The sequence below is a fragment of the Apostichopus japonicus genome, chromosome 12 (genome assembly GCF_037975245.1).
Source record: "Apostichopus japonicus isolate 1M-3 chromosome 12, ASM3797524v1, whole genome shotgun sequence".
NCBI classification, from domain to species: Eukaryota; Metazoa; Echinodermata; class Holothuroidea; order Aspidochirotida; family Stichopodidae; genus Apostichopus; species Apostichopus japonicus.
In genome coordinates this window covers 19,041,013-19,058,180 of record NC_092572.1, presented here as the reverse complement: position 1 = coordinate 19,058,180, position 17,168 = coordinate 19,041,013, and the positions used below count along the sequence as shown (strand labels likewise).

At 38.4% G+C, this 17,168-nt stretch overlaps 1 protein-coding gene across 11 annotated transcripts in view; it reads left to right on the top strand.

The window, feature by feature from the left end:
- Positions 1-2,220: 2,220 nt before the first annotated feature.
- Positions 2,221-17,168, top strand: part of LOC139977246 (uncharacterized) — a 45,471-nt gene continuing 30,523 nt past the window's right edge. For 3 of the 11 annotated variants that reach the window (XM_071986507.1, XM_071986504.1, XM_071986501.1), the window contains exons 1-5: positions 2,221-3,100; positions 11,330-11,618; positions 14,886-15,031; positions 15,771-15,919; positions 16,862-16,974. In XM_071986507.1, the coding sequence (XP_071842608.1) occupies positions 2,992-3,100; positions 11,330-11,618; positions 14,886-15,031; positions 15,771-15,919; positions 16,862-16,974 (806 nt within the window). In that variant the 5' untranslated portion in view covers positions 2,221-2,991. The remainder of the gene's footprint in view (positions 3,101-11,329; positions 11,619-14,885; positions 15,032-15,770; positions 15,920-16,861; positions 16,975-17,168) is intronic. The other 8 variants (XM_071986503.1, XM_071986502.1, XM_071986509.1 and 5 more) reach the window with 5 other exon arrangements.

Below are 17,168 nucleotides of genomic sequence, written 5' to 3'. Positions count from 1 at the left end.
TAAATTGTTCCAGACTTCGGGAGCGGCAGAGCTGAAACACCTGTCTCCATAGAATTTTGTGTTCCACCTGCGAGTACGGCAGAGAAGGGTTTCGGACGACGAGCGGCGACAACGTTGTGGTGAGTAGGAGACGATGAGGTCTGTCAGATAGCCAGGGGCCATACCGTGGATAGCTTTGAAAGCACGAAGGGCGACTTTGTAGTGAATGCGAAGATGAAGAGGCAACCAGTGCAGGTCACGGAGTATTGGAGTGATATGGTCGTGCGTCCTGGAGCGAGTAACCAGACGGGCGGCCGACTTCTGACTGGGCTTAAGCTTAGTTTTTACATTCTATCACTCTCTGAAGTTTATCTGTTATGACCGTACGCCTAAGAAGCGTTACCGAAGCAACTAGCTTTCACTTTCACGGTACAGTGACAGGTGGGTACCCCGTATGATCGACAATAAACATCATTGTATATATATATATATATACAACGTGTAAATAATAACTTCATGCTATAGAAAGCAAAGCGTCGGCATTGTCAGTCAAAAGAAGCTGTATAGCGCCCTCTATTTATTCCTCGATAAAAGGTAAGACGTTATACTTCATAAACGACAATGCACACACAACAATCATGTGGTTAAAAATTCCTTTAATTTTTTCAAGAGTTTTTGTTTGATAGATTTCATAAACAATTTATGTAAAAAAGTGAATGAAGTTACGATAAGACTGGGTTGGTGACGTCATCATGTAATAAAGATTGACCATATCATGTTCACAACAGGTTTCATTTTGTTTGAGGAAAAACCTGGAAGTCAAGAGTTCCACAAAGCATTAGTTTATTATACCTGTGAGTTGTTACTCTTACCAATTAGCTATGTGATATTCTCACGTAATTGAATTAACCCCCTCTTTAACTTCCACCGCCCCCCCCTCTTTTCATGAACTATAGGTGATATAATAAACCATTTAATTGTTTCCATGCGTACATATTGTTACCGATCTTTTATTCTTATATACATGATTTTGTCTCACAAATTTAATGTGTTTTTTTCCCTCATTTTTAGAAGGTAGGGAGAAGGTATACGCCAATGAAACTGTCCCGCTGGTGCAAGTTCAGTGCCATAATCCAGCAGATTACGTCAGGGTGGAGGTGTCGGGGACCAGGAGGCATCCTCTCCCCCCTCCCGACTCATACCCGACCACACGTTGGTGAATAAAAACCCAAGAAAAGTGACACTTTCATAACTAAAGGTGTCGTAAGTGTTTTCATTGTACACATGCTTGAATACTTGTAACTAAAATGGGCCGTTTTGCTGCTTTTCTTTTAGTTGTAATTATAGTTTAAAAGTTACTCTTTAGCTGAAATTAATTATTTATAGTTTCATGATGTCCCAGATTCTATCCTCTTCTACAACACCTTGATTATATTTTCATGTACCTTATCTATCTTCGAAAGGTGCAATACGGTATACCAATAGATTACACGAAATTCATAATATTTGATATACCAAAGCAAGGATCACATTGACATCACGCAACAGCGTAACTGGAAAGTACCACACTACATTGACATAACTCAGCAGTGTAAACTGGAAATAGACTGTATTATATCGACATCACACAGTAGTGTAACCCGGAAAAAGACCGCACAGTGTAACCTGGAAAAAGACTGCACTACATCGACATCACACAATAGTGTAACCTGAAAAAAACAACAATACTATACATCGACATCACGCAATAGTGTAACTTGGAAATAATATAATATTTCAATCATGCCTTTTGATAAAACTCAAAGTACAGAGAACATATAGGCTGCTTGACAGGTATTATCAAGTGTTCTGCAAATGTATCGTATTTCAAGGTTAAATCAGCAAGTAGGTTATATTGGGCCGAGTAAGGCTTTTGTACAACAATTTACAATAATGATATTGCATTTCACCTACTGCAGTCCATTTCCTGGAGTAGTTTTAAGTTATCTTAAAATAAGGACATGGGGGGGGGGGTTGGGGGGGGGTTGGCTTTCAACCAACCGAGTGTAATATTTCCCCTTTAATGTAATCAAGACATTGTCGGCCACCGGAATATCCCTTTAAGTCTTCATCCGTACTTTCCCAACGTTTAACAATAGCGCTCGATCACTAGTCGGACAATACGCCTTTTTAAACTAATGCCACTGCAGAACCTTCAGCGCAGCAGGTAGCCTACTCATGGATTGTAGAGGTCAAGGGTTGTCCTAGAATTGCCTGAAAAGATTAATCCATGATTTGTACAATTGTACAGTGTTTGCGTATGATCTTAACACCCGCAGGGAAACTTCCATGAACAAACCAGCGGTGGCTTAATGATCCGATAAGAACTAACAAGGCGTAACCCAGGTGATTGACTGAGAGAGTCCCAAGGGAGCTGTTTGCCCGGTCACAACAAGACCCCCTTACGTTGTATTCGCCCGCAACTGTCCGCACCTGTGCGATCTCCTGTTCCACTGAGCCAATAAAAAAAAAAATTGTTCTTACGTGGAATTTTTTCTTGAACTTACTGGTGTGCAGGACTAGATTGAAATTAGGGTTGTTTGTTGTTACAACGTGACGGGTGCTCCAACGGGGTTAGGAAGAAGCTGTTAGACGGACGGCTCGGTTCGCACATGTCGACGGTATTGGACGAGGCTACGGCGAACGTAACAACACGACAATCATCAGCAAGGAGCTGTTATTGCGGTATCATTACCTACATAAAGTTGTGCAGGTGTGCTTAATGCAACCAGATGGTATCATTGTAGCTACTGCTTGATAGAAAGTAGGTAGCGAATAAAAACCTTACGGGTAACTCTGTTCCCGAGTGTATCTGTGCATACAGTTGGCATAGTCGCTAATACACTGCACAGTCATAGCCACATCCTACCTCTTTAACTGGCTGATTGTTGTACGTTGGAACCTGTTGACAATTCACATACCTCTCGTCCGTGTATCACTGGTATACACGGGACGTTCTCAGTTATTGTATGTATGCTACCCTGCAAGATCAGAGGTACAGATCATACGACCACCTCTCGCTGGAAGTCTATTTCGATCATGGATCAGCTTAGGCTCTTTACCTGTGTAGTCCTTCTATGCGGTAAGTTAGTAATACATTTCGTTTCATCTATTTTTTCCCCACACCTGTGCATGTGTGTTGAGGTCAGTATACCAATATATATATAATGTCTTGTGTATAGTAGGCATGTCTGATCATTCTTAGCGATGAAACATCATACCATAATATATAACCTCTTTAAGCTAACATCGGTAAGGCAGATAAAACAAAAGAATTCCAAAGCATTTCGGATGACTTGACAAGTAAGAAAAGGGAAATCGATAGCGATTATTTGGGGGATGTTGTGAGGGTGGGGGGAGTGGGGAGGGGGAGGGGAGGGTGAGGGCGGGGATTCACGCACCTGGAAGATTCAGAACATTTTAGTCACAGAAGTGAAACTGACTAACACACACAAAAAAAAAAAAAAAAACGTGGCTCCCCGACTTCCGTTGTATGTTTCTGATGTATGACTATTTACATTGTGGAAAGATGTATAGGCAAACGTGGAAGTATCTAGACTATGTATGTAGCCTATATACGGAGAGGAGATAAAGTAAACAGTTGATGAGGTGTGTATCTAGATGTGACGTCATGTCAACAAAATCCCTCATGATTCCTGCATGTCGTAAAACATGATCAATGTACTTTCAGTAACCATAGTACAATACAAGTAAGTGGATACCAGGGTATATCGAACAGCTTATATAATATTAGGTACTATTATTATTCTCGATGTCGTAACGTCACACGTGATGCATGTGTAGTTGAATAATGAATACCATCATCGGTAACATATACTTTTGGATTTTTCAAATCATTTAGAGTAGTACCATACTAACTTGTAGTTTGTAGTAAGCAACTTAAATGTTTGCGTGTTGCTAAATAATTTAATCCGCCAAACCCACAGCTGTAATGAAGACAATATACGTTACGCAAGACATACCAAATGTATAGGTTTGGATTTGTGCAGGCTGTAAAACTTGATGAGGGTTTGGTGGTGGGTGGGGGAGGAGGAGGAGGGGGTTTGGTGGTGGGTGGGGAGGGTTGGGTGGGGGTTGGCAGTGGGTGGGGGAGGGGGATATGGTTTGGTGGAAACAAACCTAATGTAACTTATGCCTCCAGGGATGCTCATGCGCTCAAACATAAACAATGTAAATCATCGACCAATTATTATTCAAAATAAGATTGCAACTGATCAACCAAATACTTTCCCCTCAATTTAATCATTAAATAAAGATTATAATTAACAGTTCTTAGCATGTAGTCGCCCAGACATTATTCATTTAAATACTATTTACATATACATTTAAACAGCAATGTGTACATGATTTTAAAGGTGGGGGGCTGGGTTGGGGGAAGGGGAAGGGGAATATAACTTCCCCACGAATGAGTGTTCTAAGGTATAGGGACATCAACGTACATAGATGAGTGTCCTCGATCAAGTGGATTGATCTAATTCTCGACTTAATGTAATAAAATCCCCGACTAATGATAGAGGTTAATTTGTCCCGACCCCCAATCCCCCGACACCCCTTTCCCCACCCATCCCACTCCTTGTGCGAGCCTCCGTATCCAAAGTTTTCATCTCTTACTTCAAAATATAATTATAGCTTGTTATAGAGTCAACTCGCATGGTCTGGAAGAACTAACACACAAGTTCCAACCTTCCCTGATGTGTATTGTGGTCGATTGTTAATCCATGTTCTTGCTGAGCTTGCGCTGTTAAGTTAATGGAAGCATCGTTACTATCATTATTGTAATGCGCGTGCGCGCTACAATATTGGCATTACTGACCAAGTGAACGATACCTACATGACTGGACGTTGAAACTTAAAGTTTTATATAGACTCTGTTCATTTACAGTTTCAGAGGCTAGCTGCGAAGCCAACTAATTCTGAACCTATCATGACGCTCACAAGCGCCCTCACTTTGAAAGTACCTACATGACTACACTCCCTGGTGTGTTGTCCGCCCAAAAATTAACAACCATGAACAAGCAAATAGTTCTTCCTAATACTGCAAGCACTACAGTTCTGCGTATTTGCAGGCAAATGCTGTTCTAGTTCGCTACTGAATTAGTCTTGGCCAAGTCTTTTGTAATACTCTTTTTCTCGCGTGCAAACTGTACATGCCTCAAGAGTCCGTTTCTGCATACCCCGAATGTTCTTGCTCACTGTATTTTACATGCCCGAGGATCTTTCCGATACAAACTATTGGATATGCAGTCACTGTTCACTTGGGTAATGCGAAAAGAACTTTACAGAGTTGAAACTAACTTCGCTACAGCATACACGTCGCCTTATCGACGTTATTAAAACAACGTACAATAGGCCCATGGAGCTCGCAACGCGTAAATAAAAACTTTTGGCATCGACAAACAAAATAGTTTGAACAATTAGATAGACGGTTGTAAAGAACTTACACAAATACGGTCATATTTTCCTGCCAGGGGGCACTCTTATGGTTCCATTGTGCGTATACAGGCGTTAGCAATACGTGTAAATCCTTCTACATGCTATGCCAACACTAACACTCAAGATCCACCGGCTCCCTGATGTGTGTGTTGCGTGGTCGATTGTTAATCCATTTTCGCTGTTTTTACTGCTTACGCTTTTGACTGTCAAGTTTCGACTTCTAATTTGAAACTCTATATATTGAATTGAACAGAGAAGAATAGGAAGGCATTCCTCATGTGACGTATTGATTTGATGTAACTTGATCAAATAACAACAAAAGAAAGAAAGAAAGAAAAGGTCAAAGTTAGAATGTACATCCGTCCATTGTGCAGGCGGATAACAAACAAAATGTATGATTCTTTAATGTATTACATGATATTTGCACTATGTTAAAGGTAGTCAGTATTGGCCCCAAATTATAGCACGCTATAATTGCTAGCTAGCAATTCTAGAATTCTAGAATTTCTAGAATTTTTCAAAAAGTACTTTCCTTGAGGTCTTTACACTCCAAATTGTTCTCAGACATTTTGAAGGAACACACGAGATGACTGAATGTCCCAGTGAGGAAAATTTCCATCCAAGGTTGTTATAAAAACAGTTTAAGAATTTTGACCAAAGGTGCATGACCATATTTGCATATCTTGCATATCTGGGGCCAGTACAGCATACCTTTAAGGCTGAGTCCCAAATATTCATTCGTTCAAAATACTACAACCCACAGAGGTATACTTGTTGATATGGGAGCAGTGCCGGATGTAGGGAGGACCCAAAATTTAGGGGCCCGCATGTACATATTTACAAATCGTGTGATTATGTAACGTCAATAATGACCCCTGAACTTGAAGTTTGTTACATTGTTTTGCTACTTTTAATCTTAAAAAAGAAACACTGAAGGTTTATCGTTGTTTACTACTTTGGCTGTTTTCTAAGAATATTTATACTTCTGCGAAGTTATTGATATAGTAAGATTTGTATACAGAATCACACGATGTTTATATTCGTGGCCGCGAAGTGATTTCAGTCATCGGCAAGTATACATGGATAAGAAGTATATACACTCATTAAAGATCGCCTGCATTTGTAATTCTCTGTGGTCAAAACGAATTATAAGGAGCGAAAAAGGGGATGGCCGTGAGTATATAGTTAGTGGTTACCAGAGGGTTCAAGTCAACTCATGCTGTGTTAACTTAAGGTGATAACTGAATCAATACTAACCCCTGATATATAGTTACGCTAGTAGTATATAGCATCTAAAAGTTAGATAACACAAGCAACCACTTGTTGTTATATACCACAAAGAAAATCAATTGAGATTAACACATTCCAGAAGACTTGAGAAGGAAAAGATTCTCGTAGTTAACACTGTTACTTTCAACATGTCGGTTATATTTTTTATCTACGGGTTGTGATGTACGCATTGTGTAGGCTTTATGTGTATTATTGGTCGAGAGGTTCGGGCATAAGACAATTATGTTATAGTCATATTAGTATACCTGTAATCACTAAACAGCTGTAAGCTGCGAACTTCTCGGCCACCGTACATCTGTGCGGTTTTCAGTCTGTAAGTTTGTACACTACGGGGTGAATGGTGAGGAGGGAAAGGGTAGGGAGGGGGAGGGAGGGGAGTGGCGGAGTGACAAAGTAACATATTGCAAGTATCCTGGTGATAATGATGTTCAGTTCCTACTTATCGTTTTCACTTATTTATAGTGACAATTCACATTCTCACAGTAATTTATGTATACTCAAATGTGACCTCGAAGCAATTAATATGCGCAAAATGATATAGCGACATGATTTCTGTTGTATGAGCTTTTTTGAACTCTTATGGTTTGGTTTTGGCTAAGGTAGGGGGTCCAACGTTACCCTAAGGGGATTTGAAGTCAACACCTACCATCAAGGTCAGATTCCAAGTTACACGTCACAAGTTGATACAAGACGTGTCAACTTGAAAAATGTTATCGACAAGAATTCACGTCTGGACACTAAGTGAAAATTTCACCAGGATATAGAATATGATTATTTCTCGTTCATCAGTAGAAAAAAAAAATCAAGAAAATGCAACAATAAGGGAGAAAGTTTCGTGCGCATTAAAACCATAGCAAAGTGTTAGATTCCGAAGCACTGGTTATTCAACCCATTTTCACCACTACGAATGCCTTACTGAGGTATTAATCAAGTTTTCAATGCTGATTGAAAATAGCATCTCACAACGCTGGAGTTCTGTAACAAGTAGTCAAGTTTCACTTCAACTGATGAAGTATAATTTTTTTTCCTCCTCCAATTTTTTGCTTATTGTCCTACCTATATAATATATATATATATATATATATATATATATATATATATATATATATATATATCTATCAATATATATATATCTATCAATATATATATATATATATATATATATATATCTTATATGTATAATATAGGTAGGGCAATAATATGTATATATATATATATATATATATATATATGTATCTCACTGAAATGAAATTCTTATAAATCCAAAGGAAACTGGGTAACCTTCGATCACTTGCGGTTTGGTTGTAAACCGATGTAGTAGCGGTTAATTGTTTTGTGATCACTCCCTTAACGAGTCTGTTTGAATGAACTACTCCAATAGTACAACGTAGCTAGGTCTACTTAATAACTCATGGAAGTTAATACTTCCTTGCTTCAAGTTATAATGTAATACATATATATCGTGAACAATGTCGGGGGTTTTAAAGTACTTTAGGGTCAAATTATGACAATATAACAGGAATCATGATAACATTTGGTTATTCGATTGTCTAAAAACCTTGAACAGTTAGGTCAATCAATTTATTCCCAGAAACCATGTGACGTCAAATAAAACGTAGACTTATTGGTAGAAATAAAATATATAAGTATAAACCTGAACAGACCAACAAAGATATTCAAAAGACATGTGAAATTGACATGTGACATTGGCCTACTTATATCGGCCTGAAGCATTATCCTAGACACGCTAGATGCTGAAAAAGAATGAACGGTTTCAAAGAAGAATAAATAAACATATGTTATGTACAATGAAATGAAAAACGAGAGGGGGTGACCCTCCCACCCTCCCCTAATAAAATCAAGGGTTGCTTACCCCTCTCTCCCATCGGTAGAATGCTAAATGCTGAAAGAGAATGAACAGATCAAAGAAGAACAAATAATCATTTGTAAAATATCCTGTTTCATTCCGACCAACCTATCGCCCAATCACTTTTATTTCTATGCCAATACTACTGGAGGCGCAACCACAATTACTTCTGGGGTGGGGAGGCGACGGGGGAGGCCCTTCCATTTACTCCACGAATAAAATCAAGGGGTTCTCACCCCTCTCTCCATGCACCCGCGCACAGAGTATGACAATGTTCAACAAGAATCCAAATGAACAGTATATATGACCGGTAAAACCTAACAGTTGAAACGTCTACACTCATTGTTTCAATAGTTGCAAAATATAGCACACTCCTTTTCACTAAAGTTTCTCAAGAGGGGGGGGGGGGGGAGGGAACCCCGTCCTGTACGGTCCCCTCCTTAACATGATCTTACCCCCCCCCACCCCCACCGACCCTCACTCTTATGCAAGGTATAGGCCCAAACTGTAATGAACGCCTCAGATATAATTTGAGAGTGGAAATCAAGTTTATTCCGATACTTTGAAACAAGCCGTAATGCATTATAGCAAACACCGTTGTATATATAATAGCGGGATCAAGACACGGAAGGTTACTGGTATAACTTCAGTCCTTCATATTAATATACCATGCATTTATGTCAATTTGTCTGACAACCATTCGAAAGTATATGAACATATGTGAGATTGATAACCGTTGAATTCTCTTGTGACATTATTTGTCAAGTGTCAACGGTAGGCTCGGATAAAACAATAAATAAAGAAACTAAAAACCCATGCATAACCCCTCGAAAGTCTCCACGAAATTGATAGGCCTATAAGAAACCTGTGATTACTGTTTTGTAGACAAGGGTAACTCACATATGGCCTCCATATTCCCGACATGACTTCTCCGTCGCGTCCAGTAACCATGGCTAACCGTATAGTAAATTGACACAAAGTCATTATTTTCCTTGTTATAAAAAAGGAAGGAAGAAAGAAAAAAGGCATGTAATAAAGACAAACAATATCAATAAAGCTAGACATATAGTCAAAGTCAACTCTTTTTTTTACCCACCTGCGTAAAAAATAATAATTGGTATGATAGAGCTGGTGTGACAGTGCGACCCCCCCGCCCCACGCCCCGTGGTCCTGTTCTGAAGGATATACGCCAGTGGCGGGCACAGGATTTCAAATGTGGGGCACCGAATGCCAAATTTTCCCAGCTTGATATAGATAGGGGGAAGAGGAGGCTGATGGTTTATGCAAGGACCAGAGGCATATCGCGGTATTTATGAAAGAAGGAGGGGTGTTAGTATGGGTTCCTTGAAGCCGACCCGTATGTAGTGGGAGGGGTGGGGGTGTAGGGTTCCCCCAGAAGAAAATAATTTAAAAAATAGACGTCAAGTGCTGCTTTCTGAGGCACATGCAAACTTTGCAAAGTATGAACTAGTTCAATATAAGTATAGCCTTAAACGCAAGGATTAACTATTAGATACTTTGTGTGTGGTACAAAAAGGGGGCGGAGAAGAGGGATGGGGGGACGTACAACCAAAGTAAGGGTCTGCTTTTTCCCGGATGAATGTTAAAATTCGCCGACTGAAGTATTTCCCCTAAAAGACGATAGGAGACGAGGGACCCCCTCTAGAAACTCTAATTACATGCAAAAACAAATGGGAGCTGACTTGCCGCTTCAATAGAAGCACATAAATATTTTGAATACATACACTGGTAGCAAAATAGCAATGTCGTAAGGTTTCAAGTATTCTTATGCAAGTTATGGTTTTGCATTTTAATTACATCGTGAGTTTGGACAGTGGTGCGGATTTAATTAATATCTTATTTTTATATTTTATGTAATATATATATATATATATATATTTATAGATATATATATATAGATATATATATATATATATATATATATATGTATATATATATAGACATATATATAGATACATAGTACAGGTATATCTGCTTTCAACACAGCCGCAGTTCCCGGTTTGCGTCTTAAATATTTGCGACCAAAGTGAGATCTAGGACTCGACCTTCAAACGTAGCTGGTTGTAATAAAGCTACCAAGTTAAATATTCTGGGCCGAGACTTGCCATAAGACTAATTTGCATTGTAATCTTCTGTGAACTATGCGGAATACACAAATAAGTTTGAAATCGCGTGATGTATGCTTCCGCTCGAGCAAGGTACGTCATTTACTGCGTGGCACCACGCCGTTTTCACATTGACATTGTTACATGTCGGCTCGGTATGCAGGGTGACCCTTGACCTTTCTGTCATAAATATGATCTTTTTTCCTATCCTCTGTCGAGAATTAACGATCAAAGAACCGAGTTTTCTGTTGAAGGTAAAAGGGACACTGGCAGTTACGAACAAATGGCAAGTACACGGTCCTACGTGAACTATTTCTGTAGCAAAAGTATGGCAATGTTGCTTACAGGATTGGAATATTGGATTTTCCAACTCATTACGTTTTCAATTATATATATATATATATATATATATATATATATATATATATATATATATATATATATATATATATATATATATATATATATATATTATTTATATGAATGAATGAATATATTATTGGAAGTTTCATAAAATTTCATATAATTTGTTATCTCCTTTCTTTTTCACTTTTTTTTTGTTTTGTTTTGATAGCCCTCTTTGTTTGCTCGGAAACCAAACCAAACCGTCGAGACACAACATGCGAGGAGATCAGGCGAAGATCGACATGTGCTGACATGGGCTATGATCACACAATGTTCCCAAACGCTCTTGGCCATGAGTCGGCAGATTCTGCGGAAGAAGCATTAAATGTAATTCTCTCCGGATTAGCCAGCGTAACTGGCACTGGAGACCAATGCTATACCTTAATACGTACATTCATGTGCCATTCGCATGTGCCCATGTGCGTTGCCAGCTCATCTACAATGCTGCCACCATGCAGGTAAACATCATGTCACGGTTTCACTTTTAATCGGAAGTTTGAAGTCTCGAGAAAAAAAGAAAAACAAAAGAACCCCATCCTCATTAACAATTTAAATATATTATATAACATATTACGTGTATCTACTAGAGACAATGCACGAACCTCAGAATAAACGACATGAATGGATTCAAGTTCCATTTTTATCATATTCCTGATGTAAGTTATTAAAATGTCAAAGTGCAATTTAAATATTGTGTTTGAAAAGTAGATTGCGCCGTCAAAACTTTTGGAGTCCTGTGGGTACTTCACATGAAATGTTTGATTGTGTTTCTGTCATATAAACATTTCAATTTCCGAAATGAAAATCAGTTAGATAACATATCAGCCACTATATAATGAACGTCAAGACCTCCCCAAAGACGGATTGAAAAGGACAAGTAAACTATCGGTTTTGACCGTATTACGGAGTGCGTGAAATGCTATCATGGAATATAATTTATGAAGAGAGGCCATTAAGTTCATCGTGGTGACAGCAAAGTATGTCAGATCCTTTAGAGCTATACAGCATGGAACGGCGTTCCATAGTAAAGTTCAACAACAACAAAAACTGTACAGGCATTGTGCATTCGTCCATACACCTGCAGTCTTTCAAAGCAACCAACGAAAGTTGACATGCTCCCTGAGGCAAGGGATTTGATAGTTAAAAATTAAGACTGCCCCTAGACATTTTACACCAAGTGAGTGTAAGTCAACATTTCAAAACAATATATATATATTTTTTTTACATTTCTTGATTTGTACTATAAGTCGGAAGCTGGTGCAGTATACAAGTTGGCCTTTTCAAAATGGTTCATAATTTTAAATAAAGTCGTTGACTAGCATCGAAAAATTGAGCAAATCATCCATATATTTTAATAACTCAGTGTGGGTGAAATCAGGGGCGCAACCAACATTTTTTTTCATACTGCGGGGTGTGTGTCTTCCTACTGAGGTTCATAAAGAGAAAGGGCGTCCCGCCATCCTCTTTAAAAAAAGAAGAAATGACGATAAAAATGAGGTTGTCTGGATGCGAAATTTGGTGTTATATTTGGCAACTTTTGGGAACAAAGTAATATTGTGATATTCTGTCCGGCAGTGGGGAACTGAGCCGCCCCCCCCCCCTCCAGAAGTATAAGTCATTGCGCCCTTGTGTAAAATATCGCCAAATATAGAGCTTGAAGCGTGAACATATGGCAATACAATCCGATTGAGGCTACATATGACATATTATTATACGTCATGGTAGGTCGGCTAGTTTACACGCAAGTGGTTTTATAGGGATTAATGATAGTAAGAGAATTGTTTGTGCGAGATGATGTATATAGGTGTGTCTACATGTACCTCGGATGTAAAATATGGGTTATGTAAAAAAAAAAAACATGTTAATCATAACACACCATCTTCCATGCATGCAAATATGCCATGTTGGTACAGCTGGCTGCTATTGAAGGAAACATCACGATCTCTAGCACAAATTCACTAAGATGTCCCTTCTCTAACATAAACTGTTTTCAAATTGTTAGATACTATGTTGATCAGTTTATGTCATGGCAACTGCGGAAGAGCTTCAAGAGAATATAGTCCATAGCGCTGAAAAATAAATCATAACACGTATAGGCTAGAGCTATACACCATATAGCAGAAGGACCTAGCGGCCTATCATATGCTTTACATATAAGCAATTGCATTAGGCTGAATCCAAAGAGCAAGTGGGGGAATGTTCAATGTACAGAATATTGCTCAAATAACTTGAGCGAACTTAATGGGAACTGTATACTGCATGGCTGTATGCTTATATAAAAAACAGTTCTATGCAATATTAGAAAAAGACGTAGGCTGCATCTGATGATCTGGTTATATGATTTGAAGACACCAGCATCACAGCTGTTTTAACCTGATATGAATATTTCATTCGCTTCCTCGTTTACCTGTCTTCTCACAACAACGGCACTCTATACCCTAATTATTAGCACTTTATAACCCTTAGCGACCTAGACCAGCATCTCTTTGCGTCGTTCATCGTGCCTGCTACAGTCAGTGTTGATACATGATTAGGCGACACCCTGTATTTCAGAAATCTACCAGTGATCTACCAGTGTAACGAAGATGAAAGTCTTAAAAACCGGAACAGCCGTTGAACCGATTTATCTGCACACGCATTGATGTATTTGTTGTTGAGCTATGTCATCATATACAAGCCCTATATCCCTGTCTAATGTCACGCTACAAAACCTCAATGTATATTCACGCTGCAGCGTATGCGTATACAGGCCTATAGATATATGTGTATGCCCAGAGCAAATTAATACTTTGTCTCTCTCTCTTTGACGATGATGAAACACGGTACTGCCGTACTATTGGCGGGGAAAAAATAGTTTCAATGTTTATATGTGTTGTGTATGTAAAGGACATTAAAAATTGTACATATTTTTACATTTAGACCTACGTGCTTTCCAAAGTGCATTAACATTACTGCATGAATTGAAGATATATTAGTTCCTGCTGTCGTAGTTTAATAGACAAACAATCGTAGTTCATTGTTTTCCGGAGTTTGAATTCCTAGCTGGTTAAATGATTTTCGAAGTCTGCCTATGTAATAATTAATAGGTTACGTTGCATATACACTCAGTTTGCACCCTAACTACCGAAGAGTCTAAAAGCCATAAAGGATGACAAAGAACAAAACCAAAAGAAGTCACATCATTTCTCTCCTTCAAAGTCAATTAGCGTTTGCAAGTATATTGCAAGTCAAATTCTCAATAATAATTCTAAACCAGGTTCACCGTTCGATAAATCTTATTTATCGAACGATTAGCCAAGTTTTTGCCTGATAAACCTGGCTGATCGAATTATTGCGCATTTGGCTTGCCATACCATGCAGTAGTAAAACCATGATTTGTTTCTTTTCCATCCACGACGGTTCACTAACTGGTGGTTTGCACCATCTGTGCCATTACAAGATTCTTGTTATTCATATACTATAGGGTGTAGGCTCGATCAATTAGCTTTGAAAGTGTGGTAGGTTTACTCTATGTGGTGGTGTGTTGATTGTGTAGCTGTTGGAGGCCTTTTCCACGATAGTAAACATCCTTTTTTGTCATTTTTACAGTCTTGTTTTACACAAAATGTAATCGCTCGAAATAAAAAAATAAAAAATTGTTGAAAATGGAATGTTATTTTGCTGAAGGAGTTATCAGAAAGTTTCGATAAAAATATCATATTCTTTCTTCCTCTTTCATCCGACAGGGAAATGTGCGAGTTACTGTTTTCAGAGTGCGGTCATATTATGCAGACTATTCCACAACTTTCTAGTCTTAATTGTGAAATGGCGCCATACTCTAACAGTGATATAACCATGCCAAATTGTGCCCCCGTTTCTCCTGTTGTTGAAGGTATGTGTATTGAAAGTATAATGTCATTGAATTAAAATTGTTATAGCTTCGCCATGAGGTCTTTATTATGCATGAAGTGATGACGTCATCATAAAGGGGGGGGGGGCATTTGCATTCTGCCAAGTTGAATGTTGCACTGAATTTTCATCTATACTATGCTGGTGTCTGTGCCGAGATAAATTGTTCTGGAGCCCCCTTCGTCACCCTGTTCTAAGTGCCGTCCACTGAATATAGTCCAATCTCTGATAGCGTTATTTACAACACTCCTCGCTTACCTGTCTCCTATACAAACGCACTCCGATCTACACTAGCCTATAAACTGGTAAAGTTCTTGCACTGCGCCCCCAATTACACAATCTATTAAGATCACTATCCTCCTCCAATCTACCGATTCTGTGAATATATACCACGCGTGCTTATAACAGGAGTTTTAATATTAGAGTAGAGCTCGTCATGGCACATTCGAAGTGGCGAAAAGTTAAGAGTTTCAAGCGACAGTCCTTTGATACGCCCTTTAAACCTTAAATATTGGGTGTCGGGAGGATGAAGGAAGGACGGGTCGGGGTTTATTACAGAAAGAATCAAACCATATTCAATACCTCCTTTTTTGTTTATTATTCGTTGAGATTAAATTTTGTCAACTTGCTGCACGTTGACTTAAATGTGATGTAAGATTTGAAATGAAAAAATAAAAGACTAATAACTGTTTGAAGTGATAATTGTGATTTTCCCGCTTTAGCAAATGTTTGCTGCCCTCGACCCTTCAAAAATGTGGGTGGCGCCTGCATTAAAATACTGAAGAAAGCACGGCCACAAAAGTCATCGGTAAAGAGCTGCGAAGCAGATGGTGCTACCTTTGCCAAACTCGCTCCTCGAGATCATCTGATTGTGAGTATCTGTTTGATTTCTTTATTTATTCTTTCGGAAATAAGGCTAGTATGTTAGTAATAAGTTCTCACCTTCGAAGAGGTGCACTGAAAGATGAATGAATACTTGTTTATATCATTTAAGGGGATCAACATTCACTATTCTGTGACAATATTGTTTGCATGTTTCCAATGACTTCTGTGTTGGGGATAATATGAAAAAAAAGGTTTGTCAAACATTCAACGAACCAGTGCTTTGGTAAAGTGGATAAAAGCGGTGCCCGGAGTTCTATGCAGGCCATAAAACCTAGCACATATATATATATATATATATATATATATATATATATATATATAGCATATATAGCATTTATATATATATATTTATATATATATATATATATATATATATATATATATATATATATATATATTTATATATCGGTTATCAGTTATCAGTTAAATCAGTTATTTTACGACGCTAAATTGCGTAAATTGCTTAATCAGCTACATCCTTGGCGACATGAGAGTATAGCCGACTTGTATAGCAAGAGCACAAGAGCATGCATGGGAATGGTTACAAGTAGAATTCTCATTTGTTATGTATAAAAGTACAAGTATGAAGCTCTAAGCGAGACTACGAGTTATTAATTCTGTACTAACATCTCTACCGGATGTTCGAAACTGATCAAGCAGTATATATGTACAAGTGTATGAGGACAGTATACTAGGACAGTCGACTTATGCTATAATCCGAGTACGAAGATGGACGAAGTATACGCAGTGTGTCATACTTATCTCAGTTGGTTGGATTTGAAAATTGATTTTGTCAAAAGTAGATGTCAAAAAGAAGACGCAGTTACTAGTCAGTGCTGGATATATGAAACATCATTGTTACATGAATCTGTATACAGCAAGGCTGACACTCTAAAGGGTCTAATTGTCGCTTCCGTTTCCATTTTAGCCATTTCTTCAGTCAGAATTGTTCGACACTGCCGACAACATGTGGCTGGGAATCAGTGTTGAAGATGGCGCTCGATTGGTTTGGACTTTCGATGGTACAGAAGTTGCTCCTGAGTACGTATCAACAGCAAAGGGTGTCTGTGTCTGTGAAATTAAACATAGTGTTATAGGTCAATCTTGTGAAGAAGTTATTAAAACAATATGCGCTATAACCTAAAATATACTATATTGTTTGAAAGCGAGGTTCGGAACACATCTTTGCACTGCTGAATGATCCAAAGTTGTTTCAATGCTGATTTTCGTTTATC